The sequence below is a fragment of the Canis lupus genome, chromosome X, assembly GCF_011100685.1.
Source record: "Canis lupus familiaris isolate Mischka breed German Shepherd chromosome X, alternate assembly UU_Cfam_GSD_1.0, whole genome shotgun sequence".
In the NCBI taxonomy this organism is placed as follows: Eukaryota; Metazoa; Chordata; class Mammalia; order Carnivora; family Canidae; genus Canis; species Canis lupus.
Window position 1 is genome coordinate 60023261 of NC_049260.1, and position 27062 is coordinate 60050322.

Sequence of the window (27062 nt, forward strand, 5' to 3'; positions counted from 1 at the left end):
TATGTCTCTGCCTGTCTCTCATGAATAAATAAATAAAACAATCTTTGGGGAACTCAGGTGACTCAGTGGTTGGGCATCTGCCTTTGGCTCATGTTGTGACCTCAGGATCCTGGGATCAAGTCCCACATTGGGCTCCCTGCGGGGAGCCTGCTTCTCCCTTTGCCTCTCTTTATGTTTCTCATGAATAAATAAATAAAATATTTTTAAAAAATCTTTAAAAAAATAAAAACAAAATGCACTGCTGTTTAAAAAATTAATGAAATTAAAATTAAATGCACTGCTGTTACAAGGTATATCACTGTAACTAGTAATGATATGAAATATGGTATTATTTTAAGATCTCTGTACACACTTCCATCCCTTATGATTTTTTTGGTAATTTATTTTATCCATAATGGCTAATGGGTACTTTATAACCTGTATCCCCTAAATAAACTTCATATATCACTTGGGGAAAGTACCAGAATAAGATGACTTACAAGTAAGAAATCCCACTCCAAAAAGAGGCTAGGTTTTGCTCTGTGAACAGTGACAATCTTCGGCATACAGTCACAGACATACACATACAGACACATGAATTTACTGATGATAAAATAATAACTATTCACTGTATTTTTTAAAAGCCCATAGAAAATAATAAGAAACAATCTAAAAGATCCTCATAATGAATCCATCGAAAGATTTGTTAACATTTTGGGATATTTTAGGCATTTGTATATTTTTTTACTCCAACGTTAAGAGCATAACATATGCCCTGCCTTTCATTTTGCTTCTTTTCCTTCAACTCTTGTCAATTTGATAAATGACAAATGATATCATAGATTTGAATTATATGTCTCATTATTGTGGTTCAATTTTTTAAATAATACACTGGAATTCTATATATTTTCTTTTATGGATTTACTCATACTAATAATTTTCCTAAAATAAAAGCTCTTTACAAATTAAAGGCATTATGCCAATACACTGTGTATGTTTTTTCACCAGTTTGTTCCTTGGTTTACAATTTGGTGTTTTTAAAATTAGAAATATTTTATGCTCTTACAAAACAAACATATCCATTTTATTTAAATGCACAACTGAAAAATAACAATTTACATGGTAAAATTACTAAGACAACATCATTCATCAGAAAAAGAACGTCCTTAGAAGATAAAAACAGTAAGTTTATTTGTTACCTGTTAAGTGATCTAAATAGTACTGATAGAGCTTGCACTGAATAGGAGTCATTCTCACAGCTAACACATATTCATGTTTTGGAGGCAAGAACTTTGTTAATGCTGTATAATCTTTCCTCTGTAATTAACAAGGAAGAGAATGAAATTAGTTAACCTAAATATATGTTGGGAATTGACTGCTCCAAGAATCATCACTACTTACAACTCAAAGATACATATAAATAAATAGGTACTGAACATATAAGAAAACATTTTCTTAAACATATTTACCATTTTTAATCACATAATCCTCATTATATGATTGTAGTTAATATATTTCATATGGTTACACAATATGATAAAGATACTACAACATACCAGGCAGGTTTTAAACAGAAATGGTCATGTGAGTATTTTTTTCAAATTGTCTCCTCTATATAGAAAAAAAAGTGGGTAGGAGTATAGTAAGCAGTGTTAAGAAAATGACCTACTTTAATCAAACACTAAAAGCAATGAATCAATGTCTGATGCAGTCTGGTTTGTCCTTTGAGTAAGTTGTGCCAGTATGCCAGAGGATAACACAACTTTAGGGGAACTGTTTACCCAGTTGAGAAAGCAAGCAATGTATAACTCTTATTACCGTTTAAGTATAGAAACGAGAAAGAACGAACACTAATGTGCTAGGTACAAATGACTACCCAGACCAGGAATATACTGCCTAGATAGTAGCAGCAATACAGAAACAAAGGACTTGCTAGTGTGGCTAACCTGAACAAAAAGGATGACTGCCTTATATGATGGTAGAATATCCAGGGAGAAGGACAGTCTAGCTCATTTGTTACATCTTTGTAGCGACAATTAAACCTAGCATCTGAAGAAAAAGTGCAGACTCTGGGATCTACTAACTACTGGCTCAATCTCTGTATACTTATCTACTCATTAAAACAGGTTCACTAAATACCTGTATGTAAACAGTATTAACTCACTTAGGATAATGTACGACTTCAAAGTAATGAAACTGGTTCTTCAGAATTACATTAAAAATGGATCCCCTATCCCTGGGTGGCGCAGCGGTTTAGCGCCTGCCTTTGGCCCAGGGCGCGATCCTGGAGACCCGGGATCGAATCCCACGTCAGGCTCCCGGTACATGGAGCCTGCTTCTCCCTCTGCCTATGTCTCTGCCTCTCTCTCTCTCTCTCTCTCTCTGTGTGACTATCATAAATAAATGAAAAAAAATGGATCCCCTCACAATTCATAATTGCCTTTCCTACACTCTTTCAAATAAGTGAGATTCAAGCCACTCTACTATAAAATTAGAATAAGCGTAGGAATTTTTTAATCATAACAGCTATGTTCCTTTTACATACTCCCTATCTTAAAGACAACGAATCTAAACATTAATATATTAAAATATGAAACTATATACATGGCAAATGAATTAATCAATTATGCTCTAAATGGAAGTCTTTTTTTGAAAGTACAAATTTCAGTTTTGAAGACAATGCAAGGAGATTTAACTATAAAACTATAGACTGAAAAAAGGGGGAAAAACACAAAATAATTAAATTCAGAAAACACTGTGGGATTATAATAGAACAAAGTAACAATATTTTCTTATATGGAATGTATTTGTACCTGAACACATCCAGCTAACATCTCATAGAGAATGTGAGCACGCTTTTTCATTACTCTGACATCTACCATGGTAGAATCTGCACATTGACCGTTTTGGATTGGATTTATAAATCGATTCCTGAACTCCTTAATGGATCCCAGCAAATTTTCCTTGATAAAGTTAACCATGCAATGATCTAAGAGAGAAGACATTAGTTCACTAACAATAATAATGGCTAAAAGAAACTAAAAAATTAATAAAATGTTCATGTCAAAAATACATGCATGGAATTATTAGAATTAGGCTAAAAGAAAGAACAGCAAACTGAGTATAGACTAAACATTGGTTATAAACCTAATCTAGAATTGGATTACCTAGGCCAGATGAGATATTCAAATAAAAACCATCCCTAAATTCTAGACATGAATGTTTAAAAACAACACTTAAGAACATTTTATTCTTATTCACTATTCTTTATAACAGATATAGAGTATAATAAGTATCCTATAATTCTAACCATTATTTTATGGTCAGCAAAGGTATCTTGTGGAAAATACATAGATACTGAATCAAAATAATAAAATCAGGTAATAAGCCACCGTATCAAACTTTATATTAACTGATCTAGTTCCAAAAACCCTTAATAGAGTTATCAGCTGCCCTATACTATATAGGACCCCAATGTGAAATGGCATTTCTTTTCACTGTTTCAATACAATTTTATTAGCAGTTATTACATCAAAATTGATATTTATAGGATCCAAAGGACTGTCTTAGAAAATTCTAAAGAACACAATTAGATTTTAACAGTAAGCTAGACTATATTCTCATTATAGCACAGCCCTTAAAAAGTCATGAATAATACTGAGAATTAAGGGCAGTTCAATCAAGAATGAAATGAATTCTCATGTTTTGTTACCCTCTCTAACTCCTAACATGGGGAAACGAACAAGGGGAAATGGAAGGGGAGGTGGGCAGGGGGATGGGGTGATTGGGTGATGGGCACTGAGGAGGGCATGTAACAGGATGAGCACTGGGTGTTATACTGTATGTTGGCAAATCAAACCTCAATAAAAAATATATTAAAAAAAAGAACTAGGGCAGCCCGGGTGGATCAGCGGTTTAGCGCCACCTTCAGTGTCCAGGGTATGATCCCAGAGACCTTTGGAGGCAAGAACTGCTTGCCTGCTTCTCCCTCTGCCTGTGTCACTGCCTCTCTGCCTCTCTGTCTCTCTCTCTCTCTCTCTCTCTCTCTCTCTGTCTCTCATGAATAAATAAAAAATCTTTAAAAACAATTTAAAAAGAACTAGAAATGAACTCTATATGCAGTGTCACTTAGAGTGACACTTAAAGCAAAGTTCCATGGGAACATACTTATATGGATGTGAATTTCATTGGCAAACACCACTGGTTTGCTTTCTTCACTGTATCCTAATACTCTTCTAACTAATATTTTATTTTTTTTGCAATGTGAAACAGCATTTCTACAAATGGAGTAACAGAAAAAGGTGAAACTGGAACAGATAAAGATAAAATTTAGGTTACAGTGAAATAATAACCAGTTTTACAAATAATAAAAAAGTTACTATACACTAAAGGAATGGAAATAACATAAAAATAAAAAAGCTATTACAATGGATTATAATAGGAAATTTTAATTTGTTATTTGCTGAATAATTCATGTTCCCTCTTAAGTATCACCACACATATGAAAATAAGAGAAATTCACAAGTTATCTAGTGTCATATCATCTGTCCTCAGTCTCAACAAATTCTATGCTGACACAGATTCAACACAGTTCTTCTCCCATCTCCACATTCCTAAAACATTCATACTTGGCATTTCTTTTCATTTTCCTATAGTATCTCCTCTCAAATAAGATGCTGAGTGAAATAAGTCCGTCAGAAAAGGACAATCATCATATGGTTTCACTCATATGTGGAATGTAAGAAATAGTGAAAGGGATTATAAGGGAAAGGAGGTGAACTGAGTGGGAAAAATTAGAGGGGGAGACAAACCATGGGGGACTCCTCTAACTCTGGGAAATAAAGAAAGGATTGTGGAAGGGGAGGTGCGGGGGATGGGGTAACTGGGTGAAAGGGAGGGCACTTGATGGGATGAGCAATGGGTGTTATACTATATGTTGGCAAACTAAATTTAAATTTTAAAAATGTAAAAAAAAGATGTATTTTGTTACAATATCTCCTGGATAGTCACCAATGCATTCATTGGTTGCATTCAAAGCAATCATTAAGACTTCTGAAAATTTTTATAGATTTTAAATGCTATGTTTATATTTGAACATTCAAAATGGCACACCTGTTGATTTATAAAGCATTCCACTTGAAATGTTTGGTATTCTTTCACAGCAGACTAAGATGGACCTACCCAGATCATAGTCAGAGACTATATTAGACAGAAGAAAGGCAAATGGTAAAGTGGCAGAAATGTGTCTGAGGCCATGCCAACTCTACAGCATAACTGGAGATATTAACTCACACTCAATTAGGTTATTTTGAAGTGGTGTTCCTGTTAAAATAATCCTCCTCCTTGACCGTATAGAATTCATAGCTTTTGAAACTGCAGATGCTTCATTTTTCAGAATATGGCCTTCATCACAAACAACAAAGTCTGGGCCTATAAAAATGTATAGAAAAACAACATTTAATTAGTATATAATAAAATTTAAAATGTAATTAAAATTGAATGTGTAATTAATTCATTTAAGCAAATAAGTTAACTCTTTTTTTTAAAGATTTTTATTTATGTATTCATGAGAGACACTGAGAGAGGCAGAGACATAGGCAGAGGGAGGAAAAGCAGGCTCCATACAGGAGCCCAATGTGGGACTTGATCTCAGAACTCTGGGATCACGTCCTGAGCCAAAGGCAGAAGTTCAACCACTGAGCCACCCAGGCATCCCAATAAGTTAACTCTTTAAAGTGCTGCTCTTATGGGAAGATAAAACAATATCCTCATAAGAATAGTCATTTTTTAAAAGATTTTATTTGAGGGATGCCTGGGTGGCTCAGTGGTTGAGCTCCTCCCTTCGGCCCAGGGCATGATCCTGGAGTCGGGGATCGAGTCCCACGTCGGGCTCCCTGTATGAGGCCTGCTTCTCCCTCTGCCTGTGTCTCTGCCTCTCTCTCTCTCTGTCCTTCATGAATAAATAAATAAATTCTTTTTTTTAAAAGATTTTATTTGAGAGGAGCCCAGAGAGAGAGAGCGCACAAGCAAGGCTGAAGTGTAGAAGGAGATGGGGAAGCAGACTCCCCACTGAGTAAGGAGCCTGAAATGGGGCTCAACCCCAGGACCCTGAGATCATGACCTGAGCCAAAAGCAGATGCTTAACCAACTGAGCCACTCAGGTGTCCCAAGAATTGTCACATTTTAACTGCTGCTGTATTTGTTGTATTTTGTAATGTGGCATTAACTAGTATTAATTACATCCCAAGAGTAGAGTATTAAAGTACTAGTATAGATGGTACTTAAGATTCTTTTTTTTTTTTCTTTTTCTTTTTTTTATTTATGATAGGCACACAGTGAGAGAGAGAGGCAGAGACATAGGCAGAGGGAGAAGCAGGCTCCATGCACCGGGAGCCTGACGTGGGACTCAATCCCGGGTCTCCAGGATCGCGCCCTGGGCCAAAGGCAGGCGCTAAACCGCTGCGCCACCCAGGGATCCCGGTACTTAAGATTCTTTAAGAATACAAAAATAAACAAAAATAATTTAAAAAAAGTGAGAAGATTCTCCCAACAGATTTAAGGTATTTGAAAAAATAAAATCTTTTTTAATTGGAAAACAGTATCTAAAGATATATTTTAGCACTAGTGTATCAAGTGAACACAAATGCCTAAGACTACTAGCAATTTATATATACATGAAAAGACAAATTTCAAAAGTTACACTTTAAGAAATACTACATAAATCAAAACAGAGGGGCACCTGGGTGGCTCAGTTGGTTAAGTGTCTGCCTTTGGTTCAGGTCATGATCTAAGGGTCCTTGGATAGAGGAGCCATACATCGGGCTCCCTGTTCAGTGGGGAGTCTGCTTTTTCCTCTCCCTTTGTCCCCCACTCTGCCCCAACTCGTGCTCTCTCTCTCTCAATCTCTCTCTTTCTAATAAATAATAAAATATTTTAAAAAATAAATCACAATAGACTCTGGAGTATCTTCCATTTAATTCATTCCAAATAACTAACAATATTTGCAGAGCAGAAAATTTACCTGATAAAAGATAGCTAAATTAATTGTTACATGGCTATGGGGTGGGAGGAGTGGGTGGGAAGAACACTTTCTAAGCTATAAAAGATCTTACAGCTGAGAGTAACTCTTTCAAAGAAATACATATGCTTTATTAAAATAATGTATTATTGTTTTCTAAAGTATCATTTATACACAATTTGCTTGCTGGCTAACATACATACTACTTAAATACTTATTTTGTCAAATTACTCTCCATCTGTTAGGCATTAGGGAAAATTTATCTTCTACATCATTTCAAAAGTAAATGCTTCAGTATGATTGATCAAATAATATAATTGTTAATCAAAAAATATATATAATTATTAATCAGTTTTCACATGGAGCTACACAAATATTGACATTTTTAAATTACTTACTTTACTTAAAAACTAAAATCTATACCTAACTTTGTATTAAAAGACTACATGTTGGTTTTTTTGAATCCTAAAATTCTTCCAAAGAAAAAAATTGCCTTTTACACATGACTTAAATGATTTTCACCACCATATTCAGTGTTCATGAGGACATGGTAAAACAAGTACTCTCATACAATCTTTGTGAGAGACTAAATTACTATCTGACATTTTGGAAGACAACTTTACAGTATCTATTAAAATGTAAAATGTATGTACCCTTTGACTCACAGTTCAATTTCTGGGAATTTATCCTAAAGGTATACTTCCACACACACCCAAAGATACATAAAATATTCCCTGAAGCATTGTTTGTTTTGGTGGAAAATTGAAAAAAAACCCAAAAGCTATTCAAAAGGCATTAATAAAACTATAATGGAATGTTACAGAACTAAAATTAATGATATAGATTTCTATGTACTAACCTGGAAAGATATGCCAAATACATTATTAAATAAAAAGAAGCAAGTTGCAGAATCTATATTATGATACTACTTGTATTTAAACAACCACCTCAAACGGTAATTTTATCTGTGTATAGATAGATGTAGCAAAGGATTAATCCTGCCCAAAGAAAGGTTAGGCCTTTGCCTTCAGCACCTGGGAAGTATCCTGTAAACTTGGAATGTCCTGTCTGAGAAAATGGTCTTTGTTTACCTGGATGGCTTGGGATACACACCAGATAGCCTAATGAGGTGAGGGGGGTCTTTGGGCCATGTGGCATCTTCCTGACCTTTGGAGGGATCAAGATCACTCACATGGGTGGTCAAACATGTGTACATGACCAAGCCCAAACTCTAAACAAGGCTTGTATAAGTGTACTTGGTTAGCAAAACTGTGTACTCACTGTTATGTATCATTGCTGGGAGAAGTAACTGCTGTCTGCAGAATTCCATTGCCAGATCAGCCTTAGTACTCTCCTGGACCCTGTCTTATAAGGCCTTTTCCTGTTGCTGATTTTAATTTGTATTCTTTCATTATAATAACCCATAACCATGAGTATAATAGCTTTTCTGAGTTCTATGAGTCCTAGTAAATTACTGAACCTGAAAGTAGTCTTGGGCCTCTAAACACTGCAATATAAAATACATGTTTGAAAAAAAAATCCACACAATCTGATTTAAAAATGGGCAGAGGATTTGATTAGAGATTCTTCAAAAGAAAACTTATAAAAGGGCAACAGGTACATGAAAAAGACCTCAACATCACTAATCATCAGGAAAATACAAATCAAAACCACAATGAGATATCGCCTCACATCTGTTAGAATGGCTATTCTCAAAGGACAAGAAATAACAAGTGTTGGTGAGGATCTGGAGAGAAGGGAACTCTAGTGCATTATTCTAAGAATATAAACTGGTGCAGGCACTATGCAGGTTCCTCAAAAATTGAAAAGTAGAACTACCATATGAACCAGCAGTTATATTTCTGGGTATATAGCCAAGGAAACAAAATCATTATCTCAAAGAAGTATCTGTGCTATCATACTTACTGCAGCATTATTTACAATAGCCAAGACATAGAAACAACCTAAGTGTCCACTGACAGATGAATGGATAAAGAAAATGTGGGAGATAGATAGATAGATGTGTGTGTGTGTGTGTGTGTGTGTGTGTGTGTGTATAAAATAGTATATTATTCAGCCATAAAAAAGGAAGTCCTACCACTTGTGACAACATGAATGTATCTTTAAGGCATTACATCAAGTGAAATAAATCAGACAAAAAAAGGCAAAAACTGTATGATCTCACTTTTTTGGAATCTAAAAACAAAACAAAATAAACTCATTGATACAGAGAATAAATTGGTGGTTGCCAGAAGCAGGTGATAGGGATGAGTGAAATGGGTAAAGATGGTCAAGTTACAAACTTCCAGTTACAAGATAAATAAGTCCTGGGGATGTAATATACAGCATGATAATCATAATTAACAATACTGTAGTATAGGGCAGCCCGGGTAACTCAGTGGTTTAGCGCCGCCTTCAGCCCAGGGTGTGATCCTGGAGACCCAGGAACGAGTCCCACGTCTGGCTCTCCCTGCATGGAGCCTGCTTCTCCCTCTGTGTCTCTGCCTCTCTCTCTCTCTGTGTTCTCATGAATAAATAAATAAATAATCTTTTTTTAAAAAAACCAATACTGTAGTATATACTCAAAAGTTCCTGAGAGAGCAAATCTTAAAAGTTCTCATCACAAGAAAAAAATTAAAATTATGCAGTGACTGGATGGTAACTAGACTTATTACATTCTGTAATATATACATATATTGAATCATTATGTTCTATACCTGAAACTACTATAATGCTATATGTCAAGTGTATCTCAAAAAAATACATGCTTGCTTGCATAAACACAAAAAATTTCTGGAAGGATATACATGAAACAACAGTGAGACAGGAGGCTGGGAACTTTTACTTTTTAATATACACCTTTTCCTTCTGTTTGTATTTTGCTCAAGAATATGTATTGCTTTTATAATTTAACTTAAAAAGAACTATTTATTAGTGTGGCAATGAAAGGAAAGGAGGCCCTACCCTTAGTAAGGATATCTGAGAGAATAAAAGTAAGAAGAAACAATAAAAGTAAATATACTCATGAATAACCCTGAGTCAACAAAAAATGCTAAAAGATGTTATTCATATTGTTTACTAAGATAGGGATGTATATAACATTATAACATTAAAAAGTTTTAAAATCTTTAATGTTTAAAAGAAATAAGTTTTAATAATAAGCTTAGAAATATATCTTCTGGAAAACCTCATTCTAATGAGGTGGTAGGATTTGAAAATAGCCATAGTAAAAATCATTCTAGACAAAGTACAGGGAGAATGCAGTCATGAGGCTCTGGAGAGCACTAACAATGAGACTGAAGAAAGAGAAATTAAGGAGTCAATCCCATTTACAATTGCACCCAAAAGCATAAGATACCTAGGAATAAACCTCACCAAAGATGTAAAGGATCTATACCCTCAAAACTATAGAACACTTCTGAAAGAAATTGAGGAAGACACAAAGAGATGGAAAAATATTCCATGCTCATGGATTGGCAGAATTAATATTGTGAAAATGTCAATGTTACCCAGGGCAATATACACGTTTAATGCAATGCCTATCAAAATACCATGGACTTTCTTCAGAGAGTTAGAACAAATTATTTTAAGATTTGTGTGGAATCAGAAAAGACCCCGAATAGCCAGGGGAATTTTAAAAAAGAAAACCGTATCTGGGGGCATCACAATGCCAGATTTCAGGTTGTACTACAAAGCTGTGGTCATCAAGACAGTGTGGTACTGGCACAAAAACAGACACATAGATCAGTGGAACAGAATAGAGAATCCAGAAGTGGACCCTGAACTTTATGGGCAACTAATATTCGATAAAGGAGGAAAGACTATCCATTGGAAGAAAGACAGTCTCTTCAATAAATGGTGCTGGGAAAATTGGATATCCACATGCAGAAGAATGAAACTAGACCACTCTCTTTCACCATACACAAAGATAAACTCAAAATGGATGAAAGATCTAAATGTGAGACAAGATTCCATCAAAATCCTAGAGAAGAACACAGGCAACACCCTTTTTGAACTCGGCCATAGTAACTTCTTGCAAGATACATCCATGAAGGCAAAAGAAACAAAAGCAAAAATGAACTATTGGGACTTCATCAAGATAAGAAGCTTTTGCACAGCAAAGGATACAGTCAACAAAACTAAAAGACAACCTACAGAATGGGAGAAGATATTTGCAAATGACATATCAGATAAAGGGCTAGTTTCCAAGATCTATAAAGAACTTATTAAACTCAACACCAAAGAAACAAACAATCCAATCATGAAATGGGCAAAAGACATGAACAGAAATCTCACAGAGGAAGACATAGACATGGCCAACATGCATATGAGAAAATGCTCTGCATCACTTGCCATCAGGGAAATACAAATCAAAACTACAATGAGATACCACCTCACACCAGTGAGAATGGGGAAAATTAACAAGGCAGGAAACAACAAATGTTGGAGAGGATGCAGAGAAAAGGGAACCCTCTTACACTGTTGGTGGGAATGTGAACTGGTGCAGCCACTCTGGAAAACTGTGTGGAGGTTCCTCAAACAGTTAAAAATATACCTGCCCTACGACTCAGCAATTGCACTGTTGGGGATTTACCCCAAAGATACAAATGCAATGAAACGCCGGGACACCTGCACCCCGATGTTTATAGCAGCAATGGCCACGATAGCCAAACTGTGGAAGGAGCCTCGGTGTCCATCGAAAGATGAATGGATAAAGAAGATGTGGTTTATGTATACAATGGAATATTACTCAGCTATTAGAAATGACAAATACCCACCATTTGCTTCAACGTGGATGGAACTGGAGGGTATTATGCTGAGTGAAGTAAGTCAGTCGGAGAAGGACAAACATTATATGTTCTCATTCATTTGGGGAATATAAATAATAGTGAAAGGGAAAATAAGGGAAGGGAGAAGAAATGTGTGGGAAATATCAGAAAGGGAGACAGAACGTAAAGACTGCTAACTCTGGGAAAAGAACTAGGGGTGGTAGAAGGGGAGGAGGGCGGGGGGTGGGAGTGAATGGGTGACGGGCACTGGGTGTTATTCTGTATGTTAGTAAATTGAACACCAATAAAAAAAAAAATAAAAAATAAAAAAAAACAAAAAAAAACAAACCAAAACAAAACAAAACAAAAAAAAAAAAAAAAAAAGAAAAGGGTCTTAGCAAGAGGCTTGGAAAAAAGTTCTGCTCAAAAATTAAGCCTGACTGAAAGATAGTTCAATAAACCATGAAAATTTGTCATTATTTTACATAATTACATAGATCTATTTTATTGTTTAAATTAAACAGTATCTTGAATTAACATTGTGTGTGTGTTTAAAGGAGTGAAGTACTGGTAACATGCTACAATACAAATAAAGCTTGAAAGCCTTATGGTAAGTAAAAAAGTCAGATATTGTATGATTTCACTTATACAAAATGTCTGGAAATATTTTTACGAGATGTCCAGAAAAGGCAAGTCCACTGAGACAAAAAGTACACTGATAGTTTCTGGAGGACAGGGCATTTGGAAGTAACTGCTAATGGATACTGAATTTCTCTTTGAAGTGATGAAAAATGCTGTTCAAGAAAAGAGTTGTTCTTGAAAATGAGTTCAAGAAAATAGTTGTGATAGTTATATAACATTGTGAATATACTAAATGTCATTGAATTGCAAAATTTAAAATGGTTAAATGGATTTTATGTTATGTGTGTTTTTACTGCAGTAAACTCTAGTCATTAAAATGTGGGATAATGTATATAATGTAGATAATGTAGATTAATGTAGATTAATACTCATGATGAATAAATGCTTAGCATGGCTTAAAGTAATGGTGCTATGAATTAAACAAAAGGGCAAGTATAGTAATGAGGCTATCAACAGATTATTCATTTGTCAAAACCCAATAAGGTCTACATTACAAAGAATAAACTTTAATGTATACAAATAAGAAAACAAAGGAACTGATCTAAGTGACTTAGAAAATATTTTAACCATAAATTATAAAGCTATAGACAAAAACAATCACATAAACACTGTACTATAGTTGGTAAACTTGCTTTTCATAGAGGTACAAGTTAACAATTCTGAAATTGCTTTACATGTATAATGACTCTGAACAAATAAATAAATGGATGGCAGATAGCTGGAGCCAGGATTCTCATAGTTGAAAAGGTAAGTAACAGATTAACAGAGATGAAAATGAACACTGTGATAATGGACTGGAGTCAAAGACACCATTATCAAGTTTATCTCTATACACACACACACACAAAGGGATAGATTTGTGTATAGATGTAGATTTGTACATATACCACCTAGTTCTGTCTGCTGAGAGAACCTAGAAGCAATGATACTCCAGTAGCAAGAAACACCCCCAAATACTCAGATCTTGGTTTGTAAATACCATTTTTCAATAAAAGGAACCATGGCACATTACTGAAATGGTGAATTCTGGAGCAGGGGACAGAGATAATACAACATAAGCCTGGAGTACCTTAAAGTACCAGAAAATAATGAAGGGCTTAAAACAACAACAACAACAAGTATGAAGTATCAAAGGAATACAGGAACCAATCTACAAACCTCAAAGAGCTCCTAAATGGCCAATTTGGAACATTTTGAACAACAAAATAACAAGGCATTAGTTTATAATCTTAACATATAAACTAATAATATATGATTAGTTTATGCTGATACACATCAATGACTCATTATATAACTAAGTAGGAAAGGACAAATCTTTCTTACAGAAAACTCCAAATTTTATGTACAAATAATGCTCACTAAGGGAGACAGAGCTTAATTAATTCCTGCCTTCTCCCACCCTGGGTAAGCTAGACTTAGTGACTGACTTCCAAAGAACAGAGTAGAGACAAGTGAAAATAGTAGAGCCAGTAATGTCATGTAGATCTAATGTACCCTTGATACGATGTGATGAGAAAGGTATTTCACCTCTGGTAAATTTTTTCAAAAACCTATAACCCCAGAATCTAATTATAAGGAAAACAACACACACTAGGGTGAACTTTCTAAAGGACTGAGAAGATAATGAAAACTAAAGACTGAAAAGTTGCCATAGACTAAACAAGACTGTTGAAACATGACAATTAAATGCACTGTGGTATACCCTAGATCAGATCTTGAAACAGAATGTGGACATAAAAAATGGTGAAATTCAAATATAGTTTGGAGTTTAGTTAATATATGCCACCAATGTATCAATTTCTTAGTTTCGGCAAATCTACCATGGCAATGTAACATGTAAACAGTGTGGAATCTGGGTGCATGGAATATGGGAGCATTTTTACTATCATTTCAAATTTTCTGTAAAAAATTATTCCAAAGTAAAATATTTTTAAGATGTTACTAATTTACATGGAAATAACAAGTCTTATTCATGTCACAAGATTTAAGGTATTAAAAATTTACTTCCTCATAAACAAATCACAATGTTAAGCATCTTAAACTGTTGTTTTAACTACTCCAAAGCAATTTCTTAAAAATCTGTTGCAATATTCACTAGCTTAAAGTTCTCTGATGATAAAATAACCAAAGAACTTTCAGACAAATACTTTAATCACGGAAAAAAGATAAACTTACTGAGCCTTAGATTTACAATGGCAAAGTTACTTTGGTACATGTTAATTACATCATTACCTTAAAAAAGAGGCAAAACGGTATAAATATTCAGTTATAAGATGAATAAAGTCTGAGAATCTAATTTATAAAGTGGTAAGTATAGCTGATAACACAGTACTGTGTAATTAAAATTTGCTAGAAAAGCAAAACTTAAATGCTCTCATCAAAAAAAAAAAAAAAATGGGAGGAGACAATATGTGAGGTCGTCATGGATGTTACTCAAAGGGGTGAATCCTTCTTTAGACTGGAAGCCAGGCCTAAACAAAAAGAGAATGGATCTTAGATGTCCTGATGGAGAACCCTAACCACAGACCACCCAGGGACTACCTCATTCCACCTATCTAGCAGTTGGTATGTGGTTACAACATCCCAAAAGAGGAAGAGTTAAGTTTGTTGTGCTTATTGCACTTGTGCAGAAAGCAGCCACTTACCGTTATTTGACCTATGTCTCTAGAATAGAAATAATGTTGTGGTTTTCTACCCCATTATGGCATTTCAAATATAGCTTGGGAATAGACATGGATAGCTGGCTAATTATTATATAATCCAGGTCTGTCACTCAAATGTTATGATCCTAGAACCCAACCCCCAAAAACTGATATAAGCCCATACCCAGGAGTTTCTGGGCTTCTGTCTCTCTTGAGTAGCCCACCTCTCCCTGGAGTACTTTAATAAAACTGCTTTTCTTTCATTTTGCTCTCCTGTAATTCTTTAATGTAGGCAGTGAAAGTAACTGAGACTTCTTTCCTTTTCCATCTAACTCTCAGTAACACTTCCAAAATGTATTGCCCATATCAAAATCATCACATTGCACACTTAAAGTATCTTACACCTTTGTTCATTATACCTGAATAAACCTGAAAATAAAGAAAATTTAATTAAAAAAAGAGGCAAACTGATGGATTCTAAAGAATATTGTTATTTTGACAGTGAAAATCAGACTTTAACACACATCTAAAGCCTCAATAAATGTTTCATAAAATACTTAAATGATAAAGTTTAAATAAAAAGAAAAAAGATACAAATAATTTAAAATTAGTTTTGCAAATAATACAACTTGCTGAAGTGCCAAGTAAAAATTAAATATTTGGATCCTGCATCATGAGGACTACTGTCATAAGGATAGACAGTATTACAAATATCAACCTTCTCTAGTAATGATGCTTTAAAACAAAGGGAAAAACCATGCAGCAATTCTAATTACATAAACTTGGGAAAGAAACTTAATTGTTTTAAGAGTAGGAGAGATGTCTTGTTTCCATCTAATATTCAGACAATTGGAAGAAACTGCAATTGTGACTTAGGCACCTGATGCATTTTGTGTTGTTTACAAGATCTCCCCTAAAAACCTCAAACACTTGCAGACTCAGCAACTGAATTCTGAAAAACTGGCAACATTAAGAGAGCTTTTACCATAATAAAATTATAGAAGAAACAGAAAGAAGGAAAAAACCAGGACAAATGAAACAAAAACCAGACACTTAGTATGTTGCTTGTTAAACAGAACATCAGCGTATTTTCTATTCAACTTGCTAATTTATCTCAGTGTCTGTTAATATATTACCTGGATCAACCAAAGCTTTGTTAAAGATTTCCTTAAGTTTCCTACTCTTCACATTCCTTCCTTGAGCAAGGTTTCTGTACATCTCATAGCCTATGATCATAACACCACCATCTTCTTGCCACCTCTGCAGCATGTAGCTTCTCTCCTGAGGACGTTTCACAGTTGCTAATTCAGAGACCTTTTGTGGGAAAATAAAGATTTTTAAAGGTAACTATTAGGAATGTAGGAATACTGCACATTACCATGGAAATATGCATAACTGGTAATTAATCTTTTTGTTTATTGTATGAATTTCATGCAGTTATTTTAATAAAAGAAAATATTTAAAATATAATACCTCAAGCTTCTCATCATCTTTTAATCCTTCCTGCCACTTCTCAAATTCATTCATCCAATTCAAAGCAGTATTAAGAGGACAAACCACTAAAGCTGTGCTGAAATCCAATTTGTCACACAAAAGAACTGTATGAAGAAAACTTACCACCTACAAGAAAACAAATTAAGTTACCACATTCAACTAAAATATCTCGAGAAAAGTTAAAATAAAACAATCTTACGATTTACTAGTTTTGTTTTCTTTTACCTTCAAACAATAAAGCAACCAACCAAAGGTCACAAGTTCCTAACCAGGCAAAGTATGAGGAAAGAAATATAATATATAAAAAGATGGAGTTTGATTACATGATGTATAAGGTTCTTCCAACTCCAAAGCTCCATGATCCTATGATCAATAATAATAATGAAATAAAAAAATAACCATACCAAAACTTCAACTAAGTCCCGGGTTTGCACAATGCCCCTTCCCACAAACTTTCAGAAACTGCTATTGACCATTTAGAAGAGAATGGTGTCATGCAGTATTTTTCCATTTTAAAGTATTCTGAATTGATAACTCGGGAAAATGGAGGTAAAGTACGAGGACCGTAGGCTCACTCCATCCCACAAATACAGTAAAATAACTATAAAATCAATATAAACACCCCAGAAATTGACCTCAAGACTGGCAGAACAAACTCCACAACTAAAGGTAGAGAAGAGGCCACATCAAAGAAGGTAGAAAGTATGGAGATGTGGTCTGGGACAGAAATGGATCATAGCCACCAGGGTGAGGAGGAAAGATGTGGTCGTGGAGAAGGAGAGACAGATTACCACACAGGGGAGGATACAGGGAAAATGAATCCCCAAAGCAACTGGCTTAGAAAGTGAGGGGGCCAAATTTGGTGAGTTTGTGCAAACAGTGGGACCTGACATCAGAGGGCATGGCTGGGATATAGCCTAGAGGACACTGTGCTGCTCTTGGAAAGAAGACAAGCAGTGCATGGACATACAAATGAAACAGTGAAAATAGCGAAATGAAGAGTGCCTGAGGCACACAGAGGGGCAGATATTAGCTCATCTCAGACCACATCCCAGGGAAACAGCATTCACAAAGAGACCCCTCCAGGAATGAAGAAACTGGTCAACATCATTTCCCCATCTCCTCCCTTCAGCATAAGCACAAAGCCACCTGTGGGAAGTGGAAGAGCATCAACACTCATTAACTAACTTGGTTAGACTAAGCCTTAACTGCCAGCATTCCAGCAAAAGCATTCCTGAGGGTTATGCTTCCCTTAGTCCCAGGACAGAAAGCCCTCTACCCAAGAAGGCCCACCCAAATCCCTGCTCACACCATGTCTCCCCAATGGGTTTTCAGGATCTCAGTTCAGTAGCAGTTGCAACACCTTTCATTTCACAAGCAGACCTGAGCACATCTACTTAAAATATACCACATTCAGGTGAGGAACCAAAAAATGCCAACAACAGGCAAAGAGAACCTTTGCAGAAAGCTGCTGTAAGGGATAAAGTGGCCAGGACAAAACAACAAGGTACACACAGCAAACACTGTAGACACTCCCACAAGCATCAGACCCTAGGAAACAGGGGACACTATATGACACAGTACTACAAGACCTTTACTTCATAAGGCCATTACCCTAAAGAACAGGAAACAGAGCTCAAATTTCCAACACAAAGAAACACACATCAAGACATAAACAAAATGAGAAGACAGAGAAATCTATCCAAATAAAAGAACACATCAAGGCCATGGCCACAGATCTAAGTGAAATAGATATAACTAATATGCTTGATATATAATTTAAGGGAATAATCATAAGGATACCCACTGGACATGTGAAAAGAGAGGAATACAAGAGTGAGATCCTTAACAGAGAGATAATAAATAACATATCAGAGATAAAAAGCTCAATAAACAAAATGATGGGCTCCCTGGTGGATCAGTCAGTCAAGTGTATCTGCCCTGGGCTCAGGTCATGATCCCAGGGACCTGGGGTTAAACCTTGTTTTGGGCTGCCTGCTCAGTAGGGGGTGGGGCCTTCTTCTCCTCTCCCTTTATCCTCCCCTCAAGTATAAGTAAAATCTTTTTTTACAAAAAAGGGCTCAATAAACAAAATGAAAAACAAGTTAGATGAAATGAAAAGCAGGCTAGAAGAAGCACAGAAACAAATTAATGACCCGGATAACAGAGTAATGGAAAGTAATCAAGCTAAACAAAAGAGAGAAAAAATAATATGCAAAACAAGAAAAGACTTATGGAATTGAGTGACTCCATCAAACATAATAATGTGAGATGCCTGGATGGCTCATCGGTCTCGAGTGTCTACCTTTGGCTCAGGGTGTGATCCCAAAGTCCCAGGATAGAGTCCCACATTGGGCTTCCTTCCTGCAAGGAGCCTGCTTCTCCCTCTATATCTCTGCTTCTCTCTTTGTGTCTCTCATGAATAAATAGATAAAATCTTTAAAAACAAAACAAAACAAAACAAAACAATAATGTTTCTCTTATAGGACTACCAAAGGAAGATGAGAGAGAAAAGAAGACAGAAAATTTGAAAAAATAACTGAAAACTATCGTAATTTGGGGAAGGAAGCAGATAACCAGATCCAAGAAGCACAGAGAACTCCCAATAAAATCAACAGAAACAGACACACACACACCAAGACATCCTATAATTAAACTGGCAAAATATAGCGAAAAAATTTTTTAAAGAAGATAAAAGAAGTAACATACAAGGGAAAACCCATAAGGCACCAGCAGCTTTTAAAGCAGAAACTTTGCAGGCAAAAATAAAGTGGCACCATATATTCACAGTGCTGAATGGGAAAAATCTGTGTCCAAGAATACTCTATCCAGAAAGATTATCATTCAAAATAGAAGGTAAAATAAAGAGTTCCCCTTACAAAGAAAAACTGAAGAAGTAAGAGATATTAAAGGGAACTCTTTCAGTTGAAAGGAGAGACTAAAAGTAGCAGGATAAAGGAAGAAACAACAAAAGGATTAAAAATGAATATTTCTGTGAAAAATCAGTAAAGAAACAAATAAAAGGATGTAAACTATGATACCGTACACTGAAAACATGTGGAAGAAAGGAGTAAAGAATGGGTTCAAACTTAAACAAAAATCAACTTAATATGGACTGCTATATGCAACTCTAATGGTAACCATATATCAAAAACCCATGAATAAACATGCAAAGAATGAAGAGAACTAAATTGAAATATATCACTAAAGAGAATCAGCAAAACATGAAAAAGACAAGAAAAGATCAAAGAAAATCTTCAGAAACAACATAAAATGAATAAAATGATAACTATCAGTAATTACTTTAAATGTAACTGGTCTAAGTGCTCCGAAAAAGGACATAGGGTGACAGAATGGATAAAAAAAAGACCCATCCCTAAGCTACATACAACAAACTCATCTGAGACCTAAACAAACCTAAAGATTAAAAATGAGGGGATAGAGAAATATCAACCACTCAAAAGGATGAACAAAAAACAGCCAGAGTAGCAAGACCTGTATGAGACAAAATAGACTTTAAAACAAAGATGGAACAAGGGACAAAGTAGGACAGTATACAATAAAAGGGAAATTTTAAAAAGCATCCAACAGGGAAGAACTCAAATACATAAAACAATCAATAACAAAAATAAAGGGACTCTTTGAAGATAATACAATAATACTGGGGATATTAACACCCAACTTACATCAATGGACAGATCATCTAAACAGAAAACCAACAAGGAACCATTGGCTTTGAATGACACATGGGAACAGATGGATTTAATAAATATATGCAAAACATTCCATCATAAAACAGGAGAACACGCATTCTTTAAAGTGCACATGAGACATTCTACAGAATATGAAATATTAGTCCACAAACAAGCCTCAACAAACTCAAGAAGACAGAAGTCACAGCATAAATCTTTTCTGACCAAAATGTTATTTAACTAAAAGTCAACCACAAGAAAAAAAATTAGAAAATAACAAATACATGGAAATTACGTAACATGATACTAAACAATTAATGGATCAATCAGGAAATAGAAGAAATAAAAAACTACATGGAAACAAATGTAAATGAAACCACAATAATCAAAAATTTCTGGGGTAGAGCAAAAACAGTTCTAAAAGGGAAGTTTATAGCAATACTACCTATCTTAAGCAAGAAAAATCCGAAATAAGTAACCAATCTTTATGCCTAAAGAAGCTAGAAAAAGAACAAACAAAACCTAAAACAAGCAGAAGGAAGAAGATAATTAAGATTACAGTAGAACTAAATGATTCAGAAAGACAAAAAAAAAAAAAAAAACAGAAAAGATCAACAAAACAAGGAGCAGATTCCTTGCGATAAAAAGCAATAAAACAGATAACCTCTACCTAGACAGAGAAATAAAAAAAGAGAAAGTACTTAACTAAAATTACAAATGAGAGAGAAATAAGAACTGATGTTACAAAAATACAAATAATTATAATAGTATGAAAAACAATATGCTAAAAAATGGACAAAATAGAAGAAATGGATAAATTTCTAGAAAAATATAAATTGACAAAACTGAAACAGGAAGAAATAGAAAATTTGATGAGAACCATAACCAGCAAAGAAATTGAATCAGTAAGTCAAAAAGCCATAAGAAACACAAGACCAGGAAAAGATGATTTTATAAGGTGAATTCTACCAAACATTTTAAAAAGAGTTGACATCTATTCTTCTTGAACTATTCCAAAATACAAAAGAGGAATACAACGTCCAAATTCATTCTATGAGGCCAGCATTACTCTGATTCTGAAAACAAAGACATCACCAAAAAGGAAAACCACAGGCTAATATCCCTGGTAAACACTGATGTAAAAATGCTCAACAAAATACTAGCAGACCAAATCCAATAATGCAATTTCAAAAATCATACACCACGATCAAGTACAATTTATTCTTGGGCTGCAAGAGTCAGTCAATACTGGCAAATCGATCAATGTGATACATCACAATAAAAGAACAGATAAATACCATATAATCATTTCAATAGAAGCAGAACAAGGATTTGACAAACTACAACATCCAGTCAGGATAAAAACCTTCAACAAAGTAGGTTCAGAGGAAGCCATAACTGAACATAAGACCATACATGGAAAACCCATAGCTTCCATTATCGTCAAGTGAGTAAAACTAAAAACATCTCCCATAATATCAGGAACAAAACAAGGATGTCCATTCCCACAACTTTTATTCAACATAGTACTAAAAGCACTAGCCATAGGAATAAGACAACAAAAAAACAAAAGGCACTGAAATCAGCAAAGAAGAGGTAAAACTTATACTATTTGAGATGACATAATACTTTATAAAACTCGAAAGACTCCACTGAAAAACTGCTATAACTGATAAACAAATTCAGGACAGTCACAGGACAAAATAATCAACAAGCAGAAATCTGTTGCATTTCTATACATCAATAATGAAGAGGCAGAAACAGAAATTGAGAAAACAATACCATTTAAATTTGCACCAAAAATAGTAAGATTCCTAGGAATAAACCTAACCAAAGAGGTGAAAGACCTGTACTCTGAAAAGTAAAAACACTGATAAAAGAAATCGAAGATGAAACAAAGAAATGAAAGACATCCCATGTACATGGATTGGAAGAACATATACAGCTAAAATGTTTGCATTACCCAAAGCAATCTACACATTTAATGCAATCCCTATCAAAATACCACCAGCATTTTTCACATACCAAGAACAAACAATCCTAAAACCTGTATGGAACCACAAGGATCCTAAATAGCAAAAGCAATCGTGAAAATATAAATGCAAAACATTAAAGAGCACCTGGGTAGCTCAGTTGGTTGAGTGTCTGACTCTTGGTTTCAGCTCAGGTCATGATCTCAAGGTCATGGAACTGAGCCCTGTGACAGGCTCCACACTCAGCAGAGTCTGCTTCAAATTCTCTCTCCACTTGTCCCTCAACCCCCCCACCCTGCTTATGCATGCTATCATTCTTTCTAAAATAAATAAATAAACTTTTTTTTATAAAGAAAAGTATTAACAATTCCAAACATCAAGGTATATTACAAAGCTGTAGTAATCAAAATAGCAGGGTACCAACACGAAAATACACACACAGATCAACGGAACAGAATAGAAAACCCAGAAATAAACCTGCAATTATATGGTCAATTAATCTCTGATAAATCAGGAAAGGATACTCAATGGGAAAATAACAGTCTCTTGAAGAAACAGTGTTGAGAATACTGGACAGTGACATGCAAAAGAATGAAACTGGGCCACATTCTTATACAACACAAAAAGATAAGTTCAAAATCAATGAAAGAAAAAAAAAGGATAAAAGACCCGAATGTGAGACTAAACCCATAAAAATATTTAAAGAGAGCACAGGCAGTGCGTTCTCTGACATCAGCTATGGGAACATTTAAGATATATGGCTCCTGAGGCAACGGAAACAAAACAATAAACTACTGGACTTTATCAAAATATAAAGCTTCCAAAAAATATATATATATATAAAGCTTCCAAAAAGCAAAGAAATCAGTCAAATTAAAAGTTAACCTTCAGAATGGGAGAAGGTATTTGCAAATGACGTATCTGATAAAGGGTTAAGTATCCAAAATATAGAAAGAATATTTAAAACTCAATACCAGGAACACCTGGGTGGCTCAGGTTGAACGTCTGCCTTTGGCTCAGGTCCTAATACAGGAGTCCTGGGTTTGATTCCCACATCAGGCTCCCCACAGGGAGCCTGCTTCTCCCTCTGCCTAGGTCTCTGCCTCTCCCTGTGCCTCTCAGGAATAAAAGAATAAAATATTATAAAATAAAATAAAACTCAACACCAAAAAAACCCCAAATACTCAGGTTTAAAAAATGTATGTAAGGCAGAAATAGAAATTTTTCCAAAGAAGATAAACAGCAAAGAAACACAGAAAAGAAGATCAACATCATTTGCTGTGCAAAAGCTTCTTATCTTGATGAAGTCCCAATAGTTCATTTTTGCTTTTGTTTCTTTTGCCTTCGTGGATGTATCTTGCAAGAAGTTACTGTGGCTGAGTTCAAAAAAAGGGTGTTGCCTGTGTTCTCCTCTAGGATTTTGATGGAATCTTGTCTCACATTTAGATCTTTCATCCATTTTGAGTTTATCTTTGTGTATGGTGAAAGAGAGTGGTCTAGTTTCATTCTTCTGCATGTGTGTCCAATTTTCCCAGCACAATTTATTGAAGAGACTGTCTGTCTTCCAATGGATAGTCTTTCCTCCTTTATCGAATATTAGTTGACCATAAAGTTCAGGGTCCACTTCTGGGTTCTCTATTCTGTTCCATTGATCTATGTGTCTGTTTTTGTGCCAGTACCACACTGTCTTGATGACCAGAGCTTTGTAGTACAACCTGAAATCTGGCATTGTGATGCCCCCAGATACGGTTTTCTTTTTTAAAATTCCCCTGGCTATTCGGGGTCTTTTCTGATTCCACACAAATCTTAAAATAATTTGTTCTAACTCTCTGAAGAAAGTCCATGGTATTTTGATAGGGATTGCATTAAACTTGTAAATTGCCCGGGGTAACATTGACATTTTCACAATATTAATTCTGCCAATCCATGAGCATGGAATATTTTTCCATCTCTTTGTGTCTTCCTCAATTTCTTTCAAGATAAGAAGCTTTTGCACAGCAAAGGATACAGTCAACAAAACTAAAAGACAACCTACAGAATGGGAGAAGATATTTGCAAATGACATATCAGATAAAGGGCTAGTTTCCAAGATCTATAAAGAACTTATTAAACTCAACACCAAAGAAACAAACAATCCAATCATGAAATGGGCAAAAGACATGAACAGAAATCTCACAGAGGAAGACATAGTCATGGCCAACATGCACATGAGAAAATGCTCTGCATCACTTGCCATCAGGGAAATACAAATCAAAACCACAATGAGATACCACCTCACACCAGTGAGAATGGGGAAAATTAACAAGGCAGGAAACCACAAATGTTGGAGAGGATGCGGAGAAAAGGGAACCCTCTTACACTGTTGGTGGGAATGTGAACTGGGGCAGCCACTCTGGAAAACTGTGTGGAGGTTCCTCAAAGAGTTAAAAATAGACCTGCCCTACAACCCAGCAATTGCACTGCTGGGGATTTATCCCAAAGATACAGATGCAATGAAACGCCGGGACACCTGCACCCCGATGTTTCTAGCAGCAATGTCCACAATAGCCAACCTGTGGAACGAGCCCCGGTGTCCATTGAAAGATGAATGGATAAAGAAGATGTGGTTTATGTATACAATGGAATATTACTCAGCCATTAGAAACGACAAATACCCACCATTTCCTTCAACGTGGATGGAACTGGAGGGTATTATACTGCGTGAAGTAAGTCAATTGGAGAAGGACAAACATTATATGTTCTCATTCATTTGGGGAATATATGGGAAGGGAGAAGAAATGTGTGGGAAATATCAGAAAGGGAGACAGAACATAAAGACTCCTAACTCTGGGAAACCGAACTAGGGGTGGTGGAAGGGGAGGAGGCCGGGGGTGGGGGTTAATGGTTGATGGGCACTGAGGGGGGCACTTGATGGGATGAACACTGGGTGTTATTCTGTATTTTGGTAAATTGAACACCAATAAAGAATACATTTATTATAAAAAAAACTTCTTAAAATTTAAAAATAAATATTATTTCAAGCAAGATAAAAAAGAAGATCACATCAATCATCAACAAGGAAATGCAAATCAAAACAAGAATGACATACCACCTTACCCATGTCAAAATGGCTAAAATCAAAAACACAAGTTAAATGAGTAATGTCTAGAATGTGGAAAAAAGGAACCCTCCTGCACTATGTGTGGGAAAACAAACTGGTACAGCCATAGTGGAAAACAGAATGGAGATTCATGAAAAAATTAAAAATAGAACTGCCCTATGATTCAACAATCACACTACAGGTTATTTACCCAGAAAACAGGAAAACACGAATTCAGAGGCATACATGTGCCCCTATGTTTAAAAAAGCAGGATTTACAGCACATATTATGGAAGCAGCCCAAGTGTCCATCCATAGATGAACAGATAAAGATGTGAGAGACACACACATACACACACACAGGAATATTATGTAGCCATAAAAAAGAATGAAATCTTCCCATTTACTACAACATAGGAAAAGCTAGAGAACAAAATACTAACTGTAGTAAGTCAGAGTAAGAAAAATACCACAGGATTTCACTCACATGTATAATTTAAGAAACACTAAAATGAACACAAGGAAAAACAGAGAGACAAATCAAGAAACAAGTCCTTAATTTAAAGAAGAAACTGATGGTTATGAGAGGGGAAGGTGGTAAGGGGGATGAATTAAATAGATGATGCAGATTAAGTACTGCACTTGTCATGATGAGTACCAGGTGATACATGGAATTACTGAATCACTATAGTGGACATATGAAACTAATATAACACTGTACATAAACTAACTGGAATTAAAAACTTAAAAGCCAAAAAAAAAAAAAACCTTAAAAGCCAATTTGGGGGCGTTCAATACAACAAATCTATCAACGTGATATACCACATTAATAAAAGCACAGAAAAGAACCATATGATCCTCTCAATAGATGTAGTAAGAGCATGTGACAAATTACAGCATCCTGTCTTCATAAAAACCACTAAAAAATAGGAATAGAACAGAACCAACCTAAACATCATAAAGGCAATATATGAAAGACTGACAGGGCAGCCTGGGTGGCTCAGCAGTTTAGTACCGCCTTCAGCCCAGGGTGTGATCCTGGAGACCCAGGATCGAGTCCCACATCGGGCTCCCTGCATGGAGCCTGCTTCTCCCTCTGCCTGTGTCTGTGCCTCTCTCTCTCTCTCTCTCTCTCTGTCTCTCATGAATAAATAAATAAAATCTTTTTTAAAAAAAGACTGACAGCTAATATCATTCACAATGGGGAAAAACTGAGTTTTCCCCTAAGGTGAGGGACATAACAGGGATGTCCACTCTAATCACTACTGTTCAACCCAGTACCAGAAGTTCTAGCCTCAGCAATCAGACAACAAAAACAAGTAAAAGGCATCTAAATAGGCAAGGAAGTTTTCAAACTTTCAGTCTTCACACACAACATGTTACTTACGCTGTAGAAAACTGGAAAGACTCATCAAATATTGATAAAGCTGATATATGAATTCAGCAAAGTCACAGGATATAAAATCAACTTAGAAAAATCAGCTGCATGTCTATACACGAATAATTAAGCAACAAAAAGAAATCAAGGAATCTTTCCTATTTACAGTAAGTGCACCAAAAAACATAAGATACCTTCGAATAGCCTAAAGAAAGAGTTTTGTAAATGATTTGTATTCTGAAAAATATGGAACACTTATGAAAGAAATTGAAGAGAAACAAATGAAAAAACATTCCATTCTCAAGAATAGGAAGAACAGGGCAGCCCAGGTGGCTCAGCGGTTTAGCGCCACCTTCAGCCTAGGGTGTGATCCTGGAGACCTGGAATCAAGCCCCA

At 35.4% G+C, this 27062-nt stretch overlaps 1 protein-coding gene across 6 annotated transcripts in view; it reads right to left on the reverse strand.

Annotated features, from left to right (window-relative positions):
• Positions 1-27062, reverse strand: part of ATRX (ATRX chromatin remodeler) — a 332654-nt gene that overhangs the window by 106098 nt on the left and 199494 nt on the right. For all 6 annotated transcript variants that reach the window (XM_038587761.1, XM_038587760.1, XM_038587757.1 and 3 more), the window contains 5 exons: positions 16524-16670; positions 16187-16364; positions 5272-5409; positions 2793-2968; positions 1179-1296 (listed from right to left, as the gene is read on the reverse strand). In XM_038587761.1, coding sequence (XP_038443689.1) covers positions 1179-1296; positions 2793-2968; positions 5272-5409; positions 16187-16364; positions 16524-16670 — 757 coding nt within the window. The remainder of the gene's footprint in view (positions 1-1178; positions 1297-2792; positions 2969-5271; positions 5410-16186; positions 16365-16523; positions 16671-27062) is intronic.